The sequence below is a fragment of the Pristiophorus japonicus genome, chromosome 2 (genome assembly GCF_044704955.1).
Source record: "Pristiophorus japonicus isolate sPriJap1 chromosome 2, sPriJap1.hap1, whole genome shotgun sequence".
NCBI lineage: Eukaryota > Metazoa > Chordata > Chondrichthyes > Pristiophoridae > Pristiophorus > Pristiophorus japonicus.
In genome coordinates this window covers 75,018,380-75,041,536 of record NC_091978.1, presented here as the reverse complement: position 1 = coordinate 75,041,536, position 23,157 = coordinate 75,018,380, and the positions used below count along the sequence as shown (strand labels likewise).

Genomic DNA, 23,157 nt, shown 5'->3' with positions numbered 1-23,157 from the left:
GATCACTGCTTTTCTTGATGTATATTAATGACTTGGACTTGGGTATACAGGGCACAAAACTTGGAAGTATAGTGAACAGTGAGGAGGATAGTATAGACTTCAAGAGGACATAAACAGGCTGATGAAATGGGTAGACACATGGCAGATGAAATTTAAATGCAGGAAAGTGCAAAGTGATACATTTTGGTAGGAAGAACAAAGAGGCAATATAAACTAAAGGGTACAATTCTAAAGGGGTGCATGAAGAGAGAAACTTGGGGGTATATGTGCACAAATCATTGAAGGTGGCAGGACAGGTTGAGAAAGTGGTTAGAAAAGCATACAGGATCGTGGGCTTCATAAATAGAGGCAGAGAGTACAAAAGCAAGGAAGCTGTTATGATCTTTTATAAAACACTGGTCCGACCTCAACTGGAGTATTGTGTCCAATTCTGGGCACTGCATTTTAGGAAGGATGCAGAAAATATTTACAAGGATGGTTCTAGGGATGAGGGACTTCGGTTAAATGGATAGACTGGAGAAGCTCGGGTTGTTCTCCTTAGAGCAGAGAAGATTTGATAGGTGTTCAAAATCATGAGGGGTCCAGACAAAGTGGATAGAGAGAAACTGTTCCCATTGGTAGAAGGATTGAGAACCAGTGAACACAGATTTAAGGTGATTGGCAGAAGAACCAAAGGTGACATGAGGAATTTTTTTTTATTAAATGAAGCAAGTGGTTAGGATCGGGAATGCACAACCTGAAGAATGGTGAATGCATATTCAATTGTGGCTTTCAAAAGAGAATTGAACAAGTACCTGATGGAAGTTTTTTTTTCCCCCGGGCTACAGGGAAAGGGTGGGGAAGTAGGACTAGCTGAAGTGCTCTTGCAGAGAGCCGGCACGGGCTTGACGTGCCAAATGGCCTCCTACTGTGCAGTAACCATTCGATGATTCTATGAAAGCATGAACTAATCAGAAACATTCAGTAATGAATTTAGAAAAAAGGGTGGATTGTACTAAAAATTGCAGTCAATAGATGACAGGAATGCATTAGCTGTTAGACATATATATATTTTCAGAAGAGGTTTGATAAATGTTGTCACACAAGAAACTTGTAATGAAAATGAAGGCACATAGTATTAAAGGGAATGTAGCTGCATAGAGAGATGGCTAAATGACAGAAAGCAAGAAATAGAGGCAAATTATTTTTAAGATTAATGGAATGTGAGTAGTTGTGTGCCTCAAGGATCTGTACTGGAAACTCTGCTTCCATTCACATCAACAAATGTGGACATCGGCACAAGAAACTGCAGAAGGAAATACAGCTTAGCAGGGCAGGGACTGGGAGATCAATACAGATGCAGTTCAGTGCAGAGAACCGTGAAGGGTGGAGAACAGCAACATCTAGTGTGAAAATACAACTTGCATTTATATTGCACATTTAATGTAGATGTTCCAAGAATTTGAACACTGAGTGTGCAGATATGCTTTATCAGCAGTGATGAAGCAAGCAGAGATTTATCAGTTAAAAAGACAGTATTTGGAAGAGAAAGGGCAAGAAAAAGGATTAGAGTGGACAGCTCCAGTTGAAGAGATAGCACTTACAGCACAGAAGGTCACTGTGCTCGTGTAATTTTAACCACTTTTTTTTTTGCCCTATACCTTCCTTTATTTGACAATTTTGTCCCTGAATGCATTGCCACTTGCTAATATGGTTATACAGACATCCTCTGGAATCTTGCCCATGGAGCCTTATTCACGTGCGAGTTGAGACACAGAGGGGCCGAAATTCACCCCCGCTGGAAATGGGGCGCTCCTACCATGTTTGATGTGTTCTCACCACCACGGTGGATGCGGTGACCTCTTGCACAAAATTCAGCTGTCTTTTTTTTCCCCAAGCAGGCTGGAAGTCGGTCATAATGGGGGCGGAGAGCACAAGATCGGTCATAAGAGGGACGGAAGTGGGGCAGGTGCACTGTCTACCACTGTCAGTCATCAGCGTAGAGCTAATGACATCATCATGCTGGCACGTCACCACGTATCTTCCCTTCACGAAAAGGAGAGAGCCACTGCGAGTCTTTTAGCTAGGTCCACTGGGCCACCAGGCCAGCAGTCTGGCACCCAAGAGTGGGTGCGAGCCAGCCTGTTGACAGCCCTGCCAAGCCCGGGGGCATAATTGGCAGACCGACCTGGCAGTTGACTGACAAAAAGACGGTGGCCGCGGCAGTGTGCCCTCCACTTTAATGGCAGCCACACCGGGGATCAACAGAGGCCTACGAAAGGCCGCGAGAGACAGCGGGAGTTCGTGGTCGCTGAGCCGTGAGTCCGGGGATCAGCAGAGGCCGACAAAATGCCACGAGGCGCAGCGGGAGTTCGTGGTCGCTGAGCCGTGAGTCCGGGGATCAGCAGAGGCCTACAAAAGGCCGCGAGAGGCAGCGGGAGTTCGTGGTCGCTGAGCCGTGAGTCCGGGAATCAGCAGAGGCCGACAAAAGGCCGCGAGAGGCGTGCCGGTGCAGCTACAGGGAGAAAGCAAAAAAGAAGTAGAAAGAAACAGAAAGGTGACGTCATAGCCTAGGGGGTAAGTGATTGGCGAGTAGTTTTTCTTTTTCTTTTTTATATTAGTCAGTAACTTTTAACATTGTGTTGCCAATTTAAGTGTATTTAAGTGTATCTAAGGGTTAAGTCATGGCAGGAGAGCTCGGTCGGGTGTTATGCTCCTCCTGTACTATGTGGGAACTCAGGGACACTTCCGGTGTCCCTGACGACTACGTGTACGGGAAGTGTATCCGCCTCGAGCTACTGACGGTCCGCATTGCGGAGTTGGAGCTGAGGGTGGATTCACTCTGGAGCATCCACGATGCTGAGAATTACGTCAGTAGCACGTGTAGTGAGTTGCTCTTACCGCAGGAGAATGGTCCACAGCCAGATAGGGAATGGAAGACCAGCAGGATGAGCAGTGCAAGGAAGGTAGTGCAGGGGTCCCCTGTGGTCATCCCCCTGCAAAACAGATACACCGCTTTGAGTACTGTTGGGGGGGGGATCACTCATCAGGGGAGGGCAGCAGCAGCCAAGTTCATGGCGCCATGGCTGGCTCTGCTGCACAGGAGGGCAGGAAAAAGAGTGGGAGAGCGATAGTGAAAGGGGATTCAATTGTAAGGGGAATTGATAGGCATTTCTGGGGCCGCAACCGAGGCTCCAGGATGGTATGTTGCCTCCCTGGTGCAAAGGTCAAGGATGTCTCGGAGCGGATGCAGGGCATTCTGAAAAGGGAGGGAGAACAGCCAGTTGTTGTGGTGCACATTGGTACCAATGACATAGGTAAAAAAAGGGATGAGGTCCTACAAAACGAATTTAAGGAGCTAGGAGCTAAATTAAAAAGTAGGACCTCAAAAGTAGTAATCTCGGGATTGCTACCAGTGCCACGTGCTAGTCAGAGTAGGAATCGCAGGATAGCGCAGATGAATACGTGGCTTGAGCAGTGGTGCAGCAGGGAGGGATTCAAATTCCTGGGGCATTGGAACCGGTTCTGGGGGAGGTGGGACCAGTACAAACCGGACGGTCTGCACCTGGGCAGGACCGGAACCAATGTCCTAGGGGGAGTGTTTGCTAGTGCTGTTGGGGAGGAGTTAAACTAATATGGCAGGGGAATGGGAACCAATGCAGGGAGACAGAGGGAGACAAAAAGGAGGCAAAAGCAAAAGACAGAAAGGAGATGAGGAAAAGTAGAGGGCAGAGAAACCCAAGGCAAAGAACAAAAAGGGCCACTGTACAGCAAAATTCTAAAAGGACGAAGGGTGTTAAAAAAACAAGCCTGAAGGCTTTGTGTCTTAATGCAAGGAGTATCCGCAATAAGGTGGATGAATTAACTGTGCAAATAGATGTTAACAAATATGATGTGATTGGGATTACGGAGACATGGCTCCAGGATGATCAGGGCTGGGAACTCAACATCCAGGGGTATTCAACATTCAGGAAGGATAGAATAAAAGGAAAAGGAGGTGGGGTAGCATTGCTGGTTAAAAAGAGGAGATTAATGCAATAGTTAGGAAAGACATTAGCTTGGATGATGTGGAATCTATATGGGTAGAGCTGCAGAACACCAAAGGGCAAAAAACGTTAGTGGGAGTTGTGTACAGACCTCCAAACAGTAGTAGTGATGTTGGGGAGGGCATCAAACAGGAAATTAGGAGTGCATGCAATAAAGGTGCAGCAGTTATAATGGGTGACTTTAATATGCACATAGATTGGGCTAGCCAAACTGGAAGCAATACGGTGGAGGAGGATTTCCTGGAGTGCATAAGGGATGGTTTTCTCGACCAATATGTCGAGGAACCAACTCGGGGGGAGGCCATCTTAGACTGGGTGTTGTGTAATGAGAGAGGATTAATTAGCAATCTCATTGTGCGAGGCCCCTTGGGGAAGAGTGACCATAATATGGTGGAATTCTGCATTAGGATGGAGAATGATACAGTTAATTCAGAGACCATGGTCCAGAACTTAAAGAAGGGTAACTTTGAAGGTATGAGGCGTGAATTGGCTAGGATAGATTGGCGAATGATACTTAAGGGGTTGACTGTGGATGGGCAATGGCAGACATTTAAAGACCGCATGGATGAACTACAACAATTGTACATTCCTGTCTGGCGTAAAAATAAAAAAGGGAAGGTGGCTCAACCGTGGCTATCTAGGGAAATCAGGGATAGTATTAAAGCCAAGGATGTGGCATACAAATTGGTCAGAAATAGCAGCGAACCCGGGGACTGGGAGAAATTTAGAACTCAGCAGAGGAGGACAAAGGGTTTGATTAGGGCAGGGAAAATGGAGTACGAGAAGAAGCTTGCAGGGAACATTAAGGCGGATTGCAAAAGTTTCTATAGGTATGTAAAGAGAAAAAGGTTAGTAAAGACAAAGGTAGGTCCCCTGCAGTCAGAATCAGGGGAAGTCATAACGGGGAACAAAGAAATGGCAGACCAATTGAACAAGTACTTTGGTTCGGTATTCACCAAGGAGGACACAAACAACCTTCTGGATATAAAAGGGGTCAGAGGGTCTAGTAAGGAGGAGGAACTGAGGGAAATCCTTATTAGTCGGGAAATTGTGTTGGGGAAATTGATGGGATTGAAGGCCGATAAATCTCCAGGGCCTGATGGACTGCATCCCAGAGTACTTAAGGAGGTGGCCTTGGAAATAGCTGATGCATTGACAGTCATTTTCCAACATTCCATTGACTCTGGATCAGTTCCTATCGAGTGGAGGGTAGCCAATGTAACCCCACTTTTTAAAAAAAGGAGGGAGAGAGAAAACAGAGAATTATAGACCGGTCAGCCTGACCTCAGTAGTGGGTAAAATGATGGAATCAATTATTAAGGATGTCATAGCAGCGCATTTGGAAAATGGTGACATGATAGGTCCAAGTCAGCATGGATTTGTGAAAGGGAAATCATGCTTGACAAATCTTCTGGAATTCTTTGAGGATGTTTCCTGTAAAATGGACAAAGGAGAACCAGTTGATGTGGTATATTTGGACCTTCAGAAGGTTTTCGACAAGGTCCCACACAAGAGATTAATGTGCAAAGTTAAAGCACATGGGATTGGGGGTAGTGTGCTGACGTGGATTGAGAACTGGTTGTCAGACAGGAAGCAAAGAGTAGGAGTAAATGGGTACTTTTCAGAATGGCAGGCAGTGACTAGTGGGGTACCGCAAGGTTCTGTGCTGGGGCTCCAGCTGTTTACATTGTACATTAATGATTTAGACGAGGGGATTAAATGTAGTATCTCCAAATTTGCGGATGACACTAAGTTGGGTGGCAGTGTGAGCTGCAAGGAGGATGCTATGAGGCTGCAGAGTGACTTGGATAGGTTAGGTGAGTGGGCAAATGCATAGCAGATGAAGTATAATGTGGATAAATGTGAGGTTATCCACTTTGGTGGTAAAAACAGAGAGACAGACTATTATCTGAATGGTGACAGATTAGGAAAAGGGGAGGTGCAACGAGACCTGGGTGTCATGGTACATCAGTCATTGAAGGTTGGCATGCAGGCGGTTAAGAAAGCAAATGGCATGTTGGCCTTCATAGCGAGGGGATTTGAGTGCAGGGGCAGGGAGGTGTTGCTACAGTTGTACAGGGCCTTGGTGAGGCCACATCTGGAGTATTGTGTACAGTTTTGGTCTCCTAACTTGAGGAAGGACATTCTTGCTATTGAGGGAGTGCAGCGAAGATTCACCAGACTGATTCCCGGGATGGTGGGACTGACCTATCAAGAAAGACTGGATCAACTGGGCTTGTATCCACTGGAGTTCAGAAGAATGAGAGGGGACCTCATTGAAAACGTTTAAAATTCTGACGGGTTTAGACAGGTTCGATGCAGGAAGAATGTTCCCAATGTTGGGGAAGTCCAGAACCAGGGGTCACAGTCTAAGGATAAGGGGTAAGCCATTTAGGACCGAGATGAGGAGAAACTTCTTCACCCAGAGAGTGGTGAACCTGTGGAATTCTCTACCACAGAAAGTAGTTGAGGCCAATTCACTAAATATATTCAAAAGGGAGTTAGATGAAGTCCTTACTACTCGGGGGATCAAGGGGTATGGCGAGAAAGCAGGAATGGGGTACTGAAGTTGCATGTTCAGCCATGAACTCATTGAATGGCGGTGCAGGCTAGAAGGGCTGAATGGCCTACTCCTACACCTATTTTCTATGTTTCTATTAAGCACAGTGCACAGACAGAAAAAACAGTTGGGGGCACCTCGCAGTGGCTACAAAGTTTTGAGGTAAATTTTGCTTCGGGGTGAGAGATCGGTGGTGTGCACTTTGATGACACACTTAGGAGGGTTCTGCAGCAGCTGGCTGGAAGTGGGAACCACCGGAAAAATCACTGAGGTGAACTCCAGCAAATTTGTCAAACGTGATTTCCCTTTCATAAAACCATGCTGACTCTGCTTGATTGAATTATGTTTTTCCAAATGTCCCGCTACTGCTTCCTTAATAGTGGACTCCAGCATTTTCCCAACGACAGAGGTTAGGCTAATTGGTCTATAGTTTCCTGCTTTTTGTCTACCTCCTTTTTGTTTAAATAGGGGAGTTACATTTGCAGTTTTCCAATCTGCTGGGACCTCCCCAGAATCCAGGGAATTTTGGTAGATTACAACCAATGCATCCACTATCTCTGCAGCCACTTTTTTTTAAGGCCCTAGGATGTAAGCCATCAGGTCCAGGGTACTTGTCCGCCTTTTGTCCCATTATTTTACCGAGTGCTACTTCATTAGAACCACTGAAACCATAAAATCAGTTTCGAAGGCAATCATTATTTTGTCAGAGTCGTTTGGCAGCAAGAGAATATTTGTAACTTCTATATTCCCAGTTTATACACAAACCTATTTTATTTCTTGCATCTTTTATTTCACTGCGGCTTAACAGTTTTTCAGTTTGTTTTACGATTTTTTAATACGGGGAATTTTCCTTAAAATAAATACTCATAACAGGGGAACACAAACTAGAAACCCAATATTAGTTTCCCTTTATTGTAGAATTGTCAACTTGCAAATCTTTAAAAGTTTAATATAATGCGATGCAGTGAACAATTATACTGTACCCGAGTGTCCTCCAGTGTCCATTGCTGTTCCAAAAAGCAACACATATTCAGTTAAGGATGCATGCAAAAGGCACATGGAACCCATCCAACCACCAGCGTTCACGAAGATCCACTTTAGGTCCTCATCTGGAAGTATGTGACCGGGGTACTTTTTCCTCAACTCAACCACAACCTTTGTGAACGCCTGCTCGTGATTAAGACCTGAAATATAGCATCATTTTATATTACTGGGAATCAAAATATTAAATGCCTTTAATAAATGTCTTTCAGTAAAGCAATTATCACTTCCAGTTACTTACATTATGCTATTGTAAACAGTGAATACAGCTCGTAAGGTGGATATGTGCAGGCGATGTAATACATTGTACATAAGCAGCAAATTGTGTGCTGCTTAAATGTTCACGCGATTAGTTATTCAAATTTTTATTACTTGTTCTACCCAATCAGAGATCAATTATTGGTCACACAGTGAAGTACCTTTGTTGATTGTTGTAACTTTCTATTATAATCCATGGTGTAGTGTAGTAAAAGTTGTTAAGTAGCAATTGTTAGGTTGCCAGTGTGGTCTGGTAGTGAAATAATATGCAGATAATCATTAAGATGAAAAACTAAGGATTACTTGGTTGGAGAAGGCACAATAGGGATGATCTAGAGACAAAATAAAGGCCTCAGAACAACACAAGACAAAAAATATATATAACAAAAGTAACAGTTGAATTCTGAATTCAAGAGGGCATTTAAAAAAATATTTGCTCTCAGGATGTGGGCAATGTTGACAACGGCAGACTGACAGGACAATGAGAGTTGGGCAGAAATGGTAATGGCAGACTGCTTTCTTGAACCGCTACAGTCCAAGTGATGATGGCCTAAAGGGAGTGGTGTTGACATCTCCAGATTATTCCAAAATAGGAAGTACATTTAATTCTTTAAATAACCAGATGAAATTGCTATGGAATATTGCCCAGATGGAATTCAATATCAGTAAGCATGAATGATGTAATTTAGTTTAAAAAAATGCTCAGAATGGAAGGAGGTTCGGTGCTGTGGGTAAGCGGAGGGATATAGGATTCCAGGTGCACATAACATGTTAAATTCCAGCAACACCTCAGGGTGAAAAAGCACTAAGAAATGCTCACAGAATTCTATGTTTTATCACAAGTATAGAATATAAAAGTCAAGACGTAATGTTGAACCTATATAAAACCTGAATTATACATCAGTTAGAATACTGTGTGCAGCAGTGGGCTCCACACTATAGAAGAGATATTGAGACTTTGCAGAGGGTACAATGCAGATTCTCTAGACTGCTGAGACAGTGGTGGTCGATCTTCATCTGGACAGCTAGCAGTTTGATACAACTAAGTGGACCATTTCAGAGGGTAGTTAACAGTCAACCACGATGAGGGACTGGAGTAATCGAGCACAAACCGGTTAAGAACAGGTTTCCTTCCTTCAAAAGGACATTAGTGAAGTGGTCAGGTTTTTAAAGACAAGCTGATAGTTTCAAGGGCCCCAAGTTTCCACATGTGGCGAAAAAGGCGCCCCTCAGAGCTGGGCGCCTGTTTTTCGTGCCGAAAACAGCGCCTGAAAAAAAAACGCGGTATTCTCGAGCTCAATGTCTGCTTGGCGCGGCGCACAGGGGGTGGAGCCTACCACTCGCGCCGATTTTGTAAGTAGGAGGGGGCGGGTACAATTTAAATGAGGCTTCTAGGTGCCGGCAACCCTGCGCGTGCGCATTGGAGCGTTCGCGCAGTCTGAAGTAAACATTGGCACTCGGCCATTTTTAAAAGTGCTGCAGAAAAAGTGAAGATTTGTTTATTGGACCCCTGCAAAGGCTTGCATTTTAATTTTCTTGATATTTCTGTGTGTGAGGGAGTGCTTTTAGCAGCACTGCTGAATAAATCACCTGCTGAAATCAGTGAGTTCAGCTTTTCACTACTAAACTTGCAGAACCGGTGCCTGCAGATAAAGGACTGTGTGTTTGAAGAAATAAAAGTGCCAATTCAACTTTGCAATGGATCAACTGCCACCAAGAACAAAGAATTTCTTGCATGAGGAAGCAAACCATTGCATAATATGTGCTGCACCCATTCTGCAAATTTAAATATAAAGATGTCGATGTGGCTGCCTCTCCCTGTCCAAATGGCCTCAGTCAGTCCCCCTCACAGCTCGAAGGCTGCTGCTGTTCTTTCTTCGGCTCCCGGCCAGCCACGGACGCCGCTGCAATCCCATGGCCGAATGGCCTCAAGTCCGTCCAGGTGCTGCATCTTCGCGGGGAATGAAGGCCTGCCTCAAGCACCAAGGCTGCTTGCTGCCTGCCCCTGCCGTCGAGACCGACGCCACACCGCTGCCTCAAGCACTGAAGCTCAGCACCAAGGCTGCTTGCTGCCTGTCCCCGAGACCGACGCCACACCGCTGCCTGAAAGGCCTGCCTGAAGCACTTTCACACAGGTAGGAACATGGTTTATTTAATCTTTGCTTTGCTTATAAATTTTTATTCAGGTTGAATTTATTTGTATAATATTTGTACAAGTATAACTAAGGATTGATTGTAGAATTTAATGACTTCCCTCCCCCCCCCCCACCACCCGCCACCTCGTTCCCGACGCCTAATTTGTAACCTGCGCCTGATTTTTTAAAGTGTAGACAAGGTTTTTTCAAGCGTACAAAAATCTTCACTTGCTCCATTCTAAGTTAGTTTGGAGTACGTTTTCACTGTGGAAACTTTCAAATCAGGCATCAGTGGCCGGACACGTCCCCTTTTGAAAAAAAAATTCAGTTCCAAAGTGAAACTGCTCTACCTGACTAGAACTGCAGAAAACTAAATGTGGAGAATTCCGATTTCTAAGATACTCCGTTCTACACCAGTTGCTCCTAAAAATCAGGAGCAAATCATGTCGAAACTTGGGGCCAAGGTCACTAACATTTAATAGTTTCTCTTTTAAATAATGATAAACCATTAAATGTTGATATTCAGAAAGATTTGGGTATTCTAGTACAAGAAACACAGGGAGTTGGCATGCAGGTACTGCAAGCAATTAGGAAGGCAAATGGCATGTTGACCTTTATTGATAGAGGGTTGGAGTACAAGAATAAGGAAGTCTTGCTTCAATTGTACAGGGCTCTGGTGAGACCACACCTGGAGTGCTGTGCAGTTTTGGTTTCCTTATTGAAAGGAAGGATATACTTGCCTTAGAGGCAATGTAGCAAAGGTTCACTAGATTGATCCCTGGGATGAGTGTTAAAAGAAAAAATTTGTTCATGGGATATGGGCGTTACTGGCAAGGCCAGCATTTATTACCCGTCCCTAATTGAGCCCTTGAGAAGGTGGTGGTGAGCCACCTTCTTGAACCACCGCAGTCCTTGTGGTGAAGGTACTCCCACAGTGCTGTTACGGAGGGAGTTCCAGGATTTTGACCCAGCGACGATGAACGAACGGCAATATACTTCCAATTCAGGATGGTGTAACTTGGAGAGGAACTTGCAGGTGATGGCGTTCCCATGCGCCTGCTGCCCTAGTCCTTCTAGATGGTAGGGGTCACGGGTTTGGGAAGTGCTGCCGAAGAAGCCTTGGCGAGTTGCTGCAGTGCATCTTGTAGATGGTACACACTGCAGCCACGGTGCTCCGGTGGTGGAGAGAGTGAATGCTTAAGGTAGTGGATGGGGTGTCAATCAAGCGGGCTGCTTTCTCCTGGATGGTGTTGAGCTTCTTGAGTGTTGTTGGAGCTGCACTCATCCAGGCAAGTGGAGAATATTCCATCACACTCCTGACTTATGCCTTTAGATGATGGAAAGGCTTTGGGGAGTTAGGAGGTGAGACACTCACCGCAGAATACCCAGCCTCTGACTTGCTCTTGTTGCCACAGTATTTATACGGATGGTCCAGTTAAGTTTCTGGTCAATGGTGACCCCCAGGATGTTGATGGTGGGGGTTTCAGCGATGATAATGCCATTGAATGTCAAGGGGCGGTGGTTAGACTTTTCGCTTTTTGGAAATAGTCATTGCCTGGCACTTGTGTGGCATGAATGTTACCTGCCACTTACCAGCCCAAGCCTGAATGTTGTCCAAGTCTTGCTGCATGCGGGCATGGACTGCTTCATTATCTGAGGAGTTGTGAATTGCACTGAACACTGTGCAGTCATCAGCGAACATCCCCCACTTCTGACCTTATGATGGAGGGAAGGTCATTGATGAAGTAGCTGAAGATGGTTGGGCTTACGACACTGCCCTGAGGAACCCCTGCAGTGATGTCCCGAGGCTGTGATGATTGACCTTCCTTTGGTCCCGGTGTGACTCCAGCCAGTGGAGAGGTTAAACCCCCTCCTGATTCCCATTGACTTCAGTATAACTAGGGCTCCTTGATGCCACACTCGGTCAAATGCTGCCTTGATGTTGTCAGGGGCAGTCACCTTCACCTCACCTCTGGAATTCAGCTCTTTTGTCCAAATTTGGACCAAGGCTGTAATGAGGTCTGGAGCCGAGTGGTCCTGGCGGAACAAAAAATGGGTGTTGGTGAGCAGGCTATTGGTGAGTAAGTGCCATTTGACAGCAGTGTCGATGACACCTTCCATCACTTTGTTGATGATTGAGAGTAGACTGATGGGGCGGTCGGCCGGTTTGGATTTGTCTTTCTTTTTGAGAACAGGACATACCCGGGCACTTTTCCACATTGTTGGGTAAATGCCAGTGTTGTAGCTGTACTGGAACAGCTTGCCTCTGGGGATGGCTAGTCCTGGACCTCAAGTCTTCAGCACGACAGCCGGGATGTTGTCAGGGCCCATAGCTTTTGTTGTATCCAGTGCGCTCAGCCCTGAAATCATGTGGAGTGAAACAAATGACTGAAGGCTGGCTTCTGTGATGGTGGGGACCTCATGAGGAGGTCGATATGGATCATTCACTTGGCACTTCTGGCTGAAGATGGTTGCAAATGCTGCAGCCTTGCCTTTTGCACTCACGTGCTGGGCTCTGCCATCATGAGGATGGGGATATTCCTGGAGCCTCCTCCTCCCGTCAATTATTTAACGGTCCACCACCATTCATGACTAGATGTGGCAGAACTGCAGAGCTTTGATCTGATCCGTTGATTGTGGGATCATTTTTTAAGTACTCCTGGCATGCTCATCTACACTCATTATCCTATGAGGGGAGATTGAGTAGATTGGGCCTACATGCTCTGGAATTTAGAAGAATGAGAGATGATCTCATTGAAACACAAGATTCTGAGGGGGATGCTGTGTTGTTGAAGATGTTAACTATACATGCTAAATATTAAGTCTCTCTTACTGTATCTTTGGTAACCTCCCCCAATTCTTAAGGCTCAGCATTTGTATTCTCTCTGCTACGTACTTTGGGAAATTTTACTTATTAAAGGTGCTATATAAATGAAAGTTATAACCTGTCTGCCTGTTCGTGGTTCTGGTAGACATTTAAAGCTCCCATGGCACTATCCAAAGAAATGCTGGTTCCTGGCTTTCATTCTTTCTAGCATAATCAAATATAAATTAATTGATTATTCATCTCATTGCTATTTGTGGGGTTTTGCTGTGCATAAATTGTCTGCTCATTTGCCTGCATAAGTCACTATATTTATTGTATGTGAACCACTTTAGGATGTGGTCTGTGAAACTTGATAAGAAACTCTAGCCTTATCAATGAAAAATTGGTTATAATTGTGAACCTGCATTTCCACATTAATTTTATTCTCCATGTAAAAGTTAGGTAAGAGATTGACCACGTCTCGTAGTCTGTTTCTAGCAGCCCCCAATCATATGATATTCCACATAAGGTTTCTACTGGAATAGCTGTGAAAAGTACGAACCATAATGGGAACATTAAACATACTATATAGCTAAATGGAGCAGTCAACCTTTATAACAATCTGTATTTATATAGTGCCTTTAAACATAGTAAAATGTCCCAAGGCACGTCACAGGACTAATTATCAGACAAAGTTTGACACTGAGGCACATGAGGAGAAATTAGGGCAGATGACCAAAAACTTGGGCAAAGAGATAGGTTTTTAAGGTGCGTTTTAAAGGAGGAAAAGGAGCTAAAGGGCGGAGAGGTTTAGAGAGGGAATTCCAGAGCTTAGGGCCTAGGCAGCTGAAGGCACAGCCACCAACAGGGATTATAATCAGAGATGCTCAAGAGGCCAGAATTAGAGGAACGCAGATATCTCGGGGGGGTTGGGGGGGGGCGGGCGAGGAGATTAGAGATAGGGAGGTCCATGGTCAAAGAGAGATTTGAAAACAAGGGTGAGAATTTTAAAATCCAGGCATTGTTTAACTGGGAGCCATTGTAGATCATCAAGCACAGGGCTATGGGTGAAAGAGTCTTAGTGCGAATTAGACAGTCAGCGTTACCCAGTTGTTTTATTACTGCAATCCTAAATCATGTCCCTCAGATCCTTTGCAAATCAGGATGGTTTGAATAAAATACTATTTGCAGAGAGACAACTAAGAATAGGATAGACAGTAAGGCAACCATTTATATTCTCGGATGCCAGATTTCCAGTATAAAACAGTGCTTTAGCCAACAAAACCTCCACTCCAGTCCAGTCCTAATGAATGAATTAACAGCGAGTAGAGAAAATGAATTGAAAACTAATTTGCATCTTGATAGTTGGCTCAAATATTTAGATTGTAATTGGCCATTTGGTATGCAACATCACTTGTACAATTTCTTCAATGCTCTACAGACTAAATGTGATTCTTTTGTTTAATGGGAATAAAGTAGACAATGTTCACTTCCAAAATACTATTTAAATTTCTAATCAGTTGATATTTGTTCTCAACACAGAAACTGCATCAGCCATAAATTAAACCCCTTGATACACTACAAATAAAATAGATTTAACATTGGCCATACACCATACTATTATTGAAAAGGTTATTTGCGTTGTTCCTATGGAAAATGCTAAGAGATACAAATTGATGCAAAATAGAAAATGTGTAAGACCAATATAGGGGCTGGACATGATGGCAGCATCAAACGTGCGATTCAACAGAGTACTAGAATGTTGGTCCCTTAATGAATTAGCAATCTTCTTGTGCTGTCTTTAGGAGATGCACAGTAGGAGTGCCAAAAACTTGGAAGCAGGTCACACAGTGTCAGGGTGAACTGGAAGTAACAAAACAACTGGCATTTATATAGCGCCTTAAATATAGTAAAACATCACAAGGCGCTTCAAAGGAGCATTAACAAAATTTGACACCAAACGAAATAGGCAGATTAAAGAAGATGACCAAAAACTTGGTCAAAGAGCCAAGTTTTAAGGAGCGTCTTAAAAGGAGGAGCGAGAGGTAGAGAGATTTGGGGAGGGAATTCCAGAGCCTTAGGCCCAGGCAGCTGAAGGCTCAGTAATCAATGATGAAGGAATTCAAATCGGGAATGCGCAAGAAGCCAGAACTGGAGGAGCAGAGATCTGAGGGTTGTAGGCAGTTATAGAGATAGGTAAGGCAAGGCCACAGAAGGATTTAAAAACAAGGATGAGAATTTTAAAATGGAGGTGCTTTAGCACCGGGATCCAATATAGGTCAACATGCACAGGGGTAATTTTCTCCTCCTGGGCCCTGATCTCTCATCGTTCCTCTGCCCCGATAAAAAATGGAGCAGTCAGAAACAGGACATCAATTAGTCTCCTCTTATCTTGGAGACATCAAGTATCAGCACTGTTATTTGAAATACCAAAATATTAATAAACTCCAGCCTAGTTGAAGGGTTATCAGCAGAAACAAACAGTTCAGAAGGATGTGAATAACAGCAGCAATAACAGCAGAATCCAAACTCTGCAATCACTTGTGAACTCGTTGGTGTCCCAGGAGTGGGGAGGGCCCGGGGCCCAGAGCCCAGAGGAGGCAAGGGCCCAGGGGCAGCACGGGCCAACCCAGACTGTGATCTGTGGATAGTAGGAGCATGCGTGCGCACTAGGTCCATGCAGCAGAGTTTGGTCTCCAGTCATCTTGGTTAACCGTTGCCACTGGATCAAGACCTAGCTCTGTCAAGCCCATGTGGTGGCTGCTGTGCAACGCCTACCCCACGTTAAAAGAATCCATGCACAGGCATCTTCCACCCTTCCGTATGTAGTTCGGGACCTCAAATGTCAGGTCCCTCATTGAAACACCTGTGAACTCATCTATTTTTGGTGTGGAAGCAGGTCATCCTCAATACAATGGATTGCCTAATACTATACTAATTTTCTCCAATTGAATATTGGGAAGACCGAAGCCATTGTTTTCAGTCTCCACCCACAAACTCCGTTCCCTATTTACTGACTCCATCCCTCTCCTCAACTTCTGTCTGAGGCTGAACCAGACGGTTCGCAACCTTGGTGTCATATTTGACCCTGAAGTGAGCTTTTGACCACATGTCCGCAGCATAACTAAGACCGACTATTTCCATCTCCGTAACATCGCCCATCTCCACCCTTGCCTCAGCTCATCCGCTGCTGAAACCCTCATCCATGCCTTTGTTACTTCTAGACTTGACTAGTCCAATGCACTCCTGGCTGGCCTCCCACATTCTACCCTACGTAAACTAGGAGGTGATCCAATACTCAGCTGCCCGTGTCTTAACTTGCAGGGGCTCACCCCTGTGCTCGCTGACCTATATTGGCTTCCTGTTAAGCAACGCCTCGATTTCAAAATTCTCATCCTTATTTTCAAATCCCTCCGTGGCCTCGTCCCTCCCCATCTCTAATCTCTTTTCCACCCCCCCCACCCCCACAAGATGTCTGCGCTCCTCTATTTCTGCCCCCTTGAGCATCCCTGATTATAAATCGCTCAACCATTAGTGGCCCTGCCTTCTGTTACCTAGGCCCCAAGCTCTGGAACTCCCTGCCTAAACCTCTCCACTTCTCTTTCTTCCTTCAAGACGCTCCTTAAAACATACCTCTTTACCAAGCTTTTGGTCACCTGCGTTAATTTCTATTTATGTGGCTCAGTGTCAAATTTATATCTCATAATTATCCTGTGAAGTGCCTTGGGATGTTTCACTACGTTAAAGGCACTATATAAGTACAAGTTGTTGTTGTTATAATGGGTGACCAGTATTTGGTGCGAGTTAAGACAATCAGTATTACCCAGTTGTTTTATTACTGCAAACCCAAATCATGTCCCTCAGATCCTTTACAAATCAGGATGGTTTGAATAAAATACTATTTGCAGAGAGACAACTAAAAATAGGATAGACAATTTATATTTTATATTTATCTTGCCATGCCATTATGTTTATATGCCATGAAGGGATGTGATGGGACTTGGTGCGAGTTGGGATACAGGCAGCAGAGTTTCGGATCAGTTCAAGTTTATGGAGGGTGGAAGATGATGGCCAGCCAGGAGAGCATTAAAATGGTCAAGTCTAAACCCTAAAATGGCATGGATGAGAGTTTCAACAGCAGATGAGCTGAGGAAGGGGTGGATTCGGGCGATGGTATGGATGTGGAAGCAGGCGGTCATGGTAATGGAGCGGATGTGTGGTGGAAGTTCACCTCGGGGTCATTTAGGAAGCCAAGGTTGCGAACGGTCTGGTTCAGCCTCAAGACAGTGACCAAGGAGTAGTTGGTACCCAGGGATTGGAGTTTGTGATGGGGACTGAAGACAATGGCTTCAGTCATCACAATATTTAGTTGGAGGAAGCTGGGCTTTCGGATGATATCGCCAAGGGGGCAACATGTAGATGAGAAATAGGAGGGAGTGATCCTTGTGGGACTCCCGAGGCAACTGGGCAGGAAGAGAAGGCATTGCAGGCATTAATTCTGCTATTAATCCACTGTTAATAATGAATAGATAGGAATGGAACCAGACAAGGGCAGTCCCAACCAGCTGGACGAGGGAGAAGAGGTACCAGAGAAGGACGGTGCGGTCAACCGTTGTAAGTGACTTGGTGGCAGAGTCTTTTTTTGCAGTTTCATATCTAGAAGACTGAAACTATGCTTTCCTGTCCTCACCGTAAAAGCATTGGGTTTAACTTTGTTTTGACCATTCACTAGACTTGCACTTGCCAATAGACTTTCTATGGCCTTTTGCATAGCAAGTTGCTGTCAGTCAAATATTCAAACAGTACAGCACCTCTACAGGGCACCCGGCACCTGTGTGAATAGAGCAAGCAACTGTGCATTTCCTTAACCAATTAGATTGAAGAATTGTTAATGAACAGCAGAGTCTGAACCAGGAAATGCAAGTTAAAATAGTGAATTCAATGTTAAATCAGGAACAGAGAGTGAATATCGGACAGTAACTTCTGCATTTAACTATGCAAGTGCACTTGCTGGAAGTTGCTGCACAAGTGTGCACTATTAGCTTCACGATTATTTTCACAGCAAAATCCAGCGCTAGGTTTCCTTGCCACAGACTCCCGTTTCCTCCCAGCGATTCACTCAAACTTAACCATGTGAGAAACTGTCCGACTCAAGTTTATCAAAACAATAACAACTTGCATTTCTATAGTGCCTTTAACATAGTAAAACCTCCCAGGAGCATTTTTGATCTCTTCTCCTTTAAAAAAGTATCTTGGATGAGTTATCTTAAAGCTATGATATAAACATTTGCTGGTAAATGACACTGGACACCTATCCATTACACATCAGCACTGCTCACGTTTCAGTACGCTAATACCTCAAATCGCTGGAGAAATACCACCAACGATGTCTCAGCAAGATCCTGCAAATCCTCTGGGAGGATAGACACACCAACGTCAGTGTTCTCAATCAGGCCAACATCGAAACACTGACCACACTCGACGAGCTCCATTGGGTGGGTCACATTGTCCGCATGCCCGACACAAGACTCCCAAAGCTAGCGCTCTGCTCTGAACCCCTACATGGCAAGCGAGCCCCAGGTGAGCAGAGGAAATGTTTCAAGGACACCCTCAAAGCCTCCTTGATAAAGTACAACATCCCTGCTGACACCCGATAGTAAAATTGTGGTTTAAACACAAAGTTAGCTCCTGATCTGGAGCGAGTCTCACTTCACTCCTGACTCATGTCTGGTCCCAAATGCAGACTCAAGATCCACTACATGGAAACATAGAAAATAGGTGCAGGAGTAGGCCATTCGGCCCTTCGAGCCTGCACAACCATTCAATATGATCATGGCTGATCATGTAACTTTAGTACCCCATTCCTGCTTTCTCTCCATTCCCTTGATCCCTTTAGCCATAAAGGGCCACATCTAACTCCCTTTTGAACATATCTAACGAATTGGCCTCAACAACTTTGTGGTGGAGAATTCCACAGGTTCACAATTCTCTGAGTTATTAAGGGTTATGGGGAGCGGGCGGGTAAGTGGAGCTGAGTCCATGGCCAGATCAGCCATGATCGTGTTGAATGGCAGAGCAGGCTCGAGGGGCTAGATGGTCTACTCCTGTTCCTAATTCTTATGTTCTCTGACTCCGCGTACCTTTATCTTCTGCAGTAACCTTTTGTGTGGCACCTTATCGAATGCCTTTTGGAAATCTAAATACACCACATCCATCGGTACACCTCTATCCACCATGCTCGTTTACTCTCTTGGGTGGGAAACTGCTCTGGCTGCCCTTTGCACTGGTTTCTGATTGGTTCCAACCTTTTGAATTTACACTTCCTGTCTGTGGAGTGAATCAGCTTCACACCAAAGGTTGTACCGGGAATGCACCCCCAATATTTCAAAGAAGAGGAGCGATATCCCTGGTGTCTCGGTCAAAGTTTATCCCTTAATCAACATCAAGAGAGAGCATGAAATATTTTTGGCGAGGAAAATCAAGGAAAACCCAAAGATGTTTTATAAATACATTAAGAGCAAGAGGATAACTAAAGAGTAAGGCCTATTAAAGACCATAAAAGGAAATCTGTGTGGAGGCAGAAGACGTGGGTACAGTTCTTAATGAATACTTTGCATTGGTTTTCACAAAAGAGGGGGGTGATGCAGACATTGCAATCAGGGAGGAAGAGTGTGAAATAAGCAGAATGAGAGGAGAAGTATTAAGGGTTTAGGATTTTTGAAAATGGATAAATCCCCAGGCCCAGATGAAATGTATCCCAGGCAGTTGAGAAGCAAGAGAGGAAATAGCAGAGGCTCTAACCATCATTTTTCAATCCTCTCTGGCTACAGGTGTGGTGCTGAAGGACTGTTAACATTGTACTTTTGTTTAAAAAGGGAGAAAGGGATAGACCGAGTAATTACAGGCCAGTCAGCCTAACCTCAGTGGAAAATTATTGGAAAAAAGTCTGAGGGACAGGATAAATCTTCATTTACAAAGACACGGATTAATCAAGGACAGTCGGCATCGATTTGTTAAGGGAAGGTAATTTCTGACTGACTAACTTGATTGAAGTTTTTGAGGTGGTAACAAGGCGGGTCGATGAGGGTAATGTGTTTGGTGTAGTGATTTTAGCATAAGGTCCCACATGGCAGATTGGTCATGAAAGTAAAAGTCCATGGGATTCAAGGCAAAGTGGCAAGTTGGATCCAAAATTGGTTCAGAGGCAGGAAGCAAAGGGTAATGGTCGACAGGTGTTTTTGTGACTGGAAGGCTGTTTCCAGTGGGGTTCTGCAGGGCTCAGTACTAGGTCCCTTGCTTTTTGTGGTATATCAATTATTTAGACTTGAATGTAGGGGATATGATTAAGAAGTTTGCAGGTGATAGAAAAATTGGCTGTGTAGTTGATAAAGAAGAAGAAAGCTGTAAACTGCAATAAGATATCAATGAACTGGTCAGGTGGGCAGAACAGTGGTAAATGGAATTCAATCCAGAGAAATGTGAGGTAATGCATTTGGGGAGGGTTAACAAGACAAAAGGAATACACAATAAATGGTAGGACACTGAGAAGTGTAGAGGAACAAAGGGACCTTGGAGTGCATGTCTATAGATCACTGAAGGTAGTAGGCCAGGTAGATAAGGTGGTTAAGAAGACATATGGAATACTTGCCTATTAGCTGAGGCATAGAATACAAGAGCAGGGAAGTTATGCTTGAACTGTATAACACTAATTGGGCCACAGCTAGAGTACTGTGTGCAGTTCTGGTCATATTACAGAGAAGATGTGATTGCACTAGAGAGGGTACTGAGGAGACTTACAAGGATGTTGGCTGGACTGGAGAATTCTAGCTATGAGGAAAGATTGGATAGGCTGGGGTTGTTTTTTTTAGAACAGAGGAGGATGAGGGTCAACCTTATTGAGGTGTATAAAATTATGAGGGGCCGAGATAGAATGGATAGGAAGGACCTATTCCCCTTAGCAGAGGGGTCAACAACCAGGGGGCATAGATTTAAAGTGATTGATAGGAGATTTAGAGGGGATTTGAGGTGAAATGTTTTCATCCAGAGGGTGGTGGGGGTTTGCCTGAAAGGGTGGTTCGTGCTGTAAATTTCTATAATTTTAAGAAACAGATTATCTGGTCATGATCATATTGCTGTTTGTGGAAACTTGCTGTGCGCAAGTTAGCGATCATGTTTCCTGCATTTCACCAGTGACTACATTTTTTTTTAAGTACTTCATCGGCTGTAAAGCGCTTTGGGACGTCCGGTGGTCGTGAAATGCGCTATATAAATGCAAATATTTATTTTCTTCAGCACTCTGTCACTGTCACCACCACCACCACCATCACACACACACACCACACACACACACTGCAGCAAGCACACGGCACTCGGCGCTGCCGCAGAGGCTGCGGTGGCACACTGCATACACAAATACTGTGTAGCTCAGCAGCCTGGTGACATACCCGAGTACTGGCGCGCCAGCTGGGCCAGCTCCTCGCGGTCGAACACGTGCTGTTTGCCGGCCATCCACGCGCCGAACATCCAGAACCCCAGCCCGGCCACTGTCACCAGGACGACTGCGCTGCACAGCGCCAGCTTCATGGCCGCCAACCAACACCCCGATTTCCAAGCCTGACAGCGGCGAACCACCACACGGAGACGCTCGGACACAGCGGCGAGTCCGTTGAGCACGCAGTTCGGCCAGTCGCCGCTATTTAACCAGCTGCCACTTCTCCTTCGCCAACGGTTTGCTGGCCACGCCCCTCCCTTGACTGACACCCCGACCCCGCCTATCGGAGCTCAAGTCTTTCCAATATGTCCCGCCCTCGGCCACAAGAGCACCAATCAGCGCGGCGGAAGCGCAGACGCGTGCGTGCGTGCGCTCCCGCCTCCCTCAAGTTCGGGTGAAAATGGGCTGCGGCCGGGCCGGCGCTGAGGCCGACTGAAAGCTATTCCTAGATTTCTTAACTCTGAAGTCCACCAAGAGCGAAAATAGACTTAGAATGATAATTCCCATCACCACCCATTTTAGGACAAGCAGCTATTTCTAAAAACGGCTTAGTGAGGTGAATTTTTTTAATTAGTTAATATTACTACACTCTTTTCAGGAACAATGAAGAAAACTCATTGAGCAGTACAATACATGCACTTTACCATCATGGATCTCACTTTGGCTGAGTCTTGACAGTTCATCACCCATCTAAATCACCCCTCCACTGCCAAAATCCTCATCCATATCTTTGTCACCAGACGGTTTGATTTCTCTGCAACACTTTCATAGAATCATAGAATGGTTACAAGAAGGCTCTTTTGGCCCGTCGAGTCTGTGCCAGCTCTCTGCTTGAGCACTTCAGCTGGTCCCACTTTTCTTGTTTTCCTCCCACATTTTACCTGACATTCACTTGAACTTGTCTAGAACTCTGCTGTTTATACCCTATCCCCCAATAATTTCCATTCTCCATTAATCATTTTTTTAAATCCTCATCCTTGTTTTCAATTTCCCTAATGGTCTTACTCCTTCCTACCTTTGCAATCTCAGCGAATATTCTTTGTTCTGCTGACTCTGGTGTATTGCTTGCAGCAGAACCTTCAGCAATCATACCCCATCATAATTGAATGGTCTTTGTAAAGTGCAAGTAGCTGTTGGTGGGCCAAAGGAGGGCAGCGGAAACGCTACAAGGACACCCTCAAAGCCTCCCTGATAAAGTGCGACATCCCCGCTGACACCTGGGAGTCCCTAGCCCAAGATCGCCCTAAGTGGAGGAAATGCATCCAAGAGGGCGCTGAGCTCCATGAGTCTTAATGCCGAGAGCATGCAGAAATCAAGCGCAGGCAGTGGAAAGAGTGTGCGGCAAACCTGTCCCACCCACCCCTTCCCTCAACGACTATCTGTCCCACTTGTGACCGAGTCTGTGGCTCTCGTATTGGACTGTTCAGCCACCAAAGAACTCACTTCAGGAGTGGAAGCAAGTCTTCCTCGATTCCGAGGGACTGCCGATGATGGATGGAGCTGTTGAATTTCCATCATGAGTGAAACAAATTTCAGAACTAAATCACATCTCATCTTTGGATTTGTACTTGGTAAAATATAGCAATGCTACATCTGCATTCTGTTAGTTAGTTTACAGTTATCAGAAAAGGCAACTCTTATCCACCAATTTAAGTAGGGAATTATGCACACAAATCTTCATTCCATCTCTGAGGTGCAGCAAGTTAGAGTACCAATGTGTTGTGCCACTAGTTGTGTTGTCCCCAGTGAGTCTAATATGAAACTCTGCCCTGACTGTTTGAGGTGCATAAGATTCCACTTCCACTAACGTGAAGATCTTGATTTATAACACATTATGAGAA

At 45.0% G+C, this 23,157-nt stretch overlaps 1 protein-coding gene across 1 annotated transcript in view; it reads right to left on the bottom strand.

The window, feature by feature from the left end:
- sigmar1 (sigma non-opioid intracellular receptor 1) overlaps window positions 1–21,554 on the bottom strand; it is a 33,392-nt gene extending 11,838 nt beyond the window's left edge. Inside the window, exons 1-2 of the mRNA XM_070862393.1 lie at window positions 21,270–21,554; window positions 7,569–7,769 (exon numbers count right to left, since the gene is read on the bottom strand). Coding sequence (XP_070718494.1) covers window positions 7,569–7,769; window positions 21,270–21,408 — 340 coding nt within the window. The 5' untranslated portion in view covers window positions 21,409–21,554. The remainder of the gene's footprint in view (window positions 1–7,568; window positions 7,770–21,269) is intronic.
- Window positions 21,555–23,157: the final 1,603 nt, after the last annotated feature.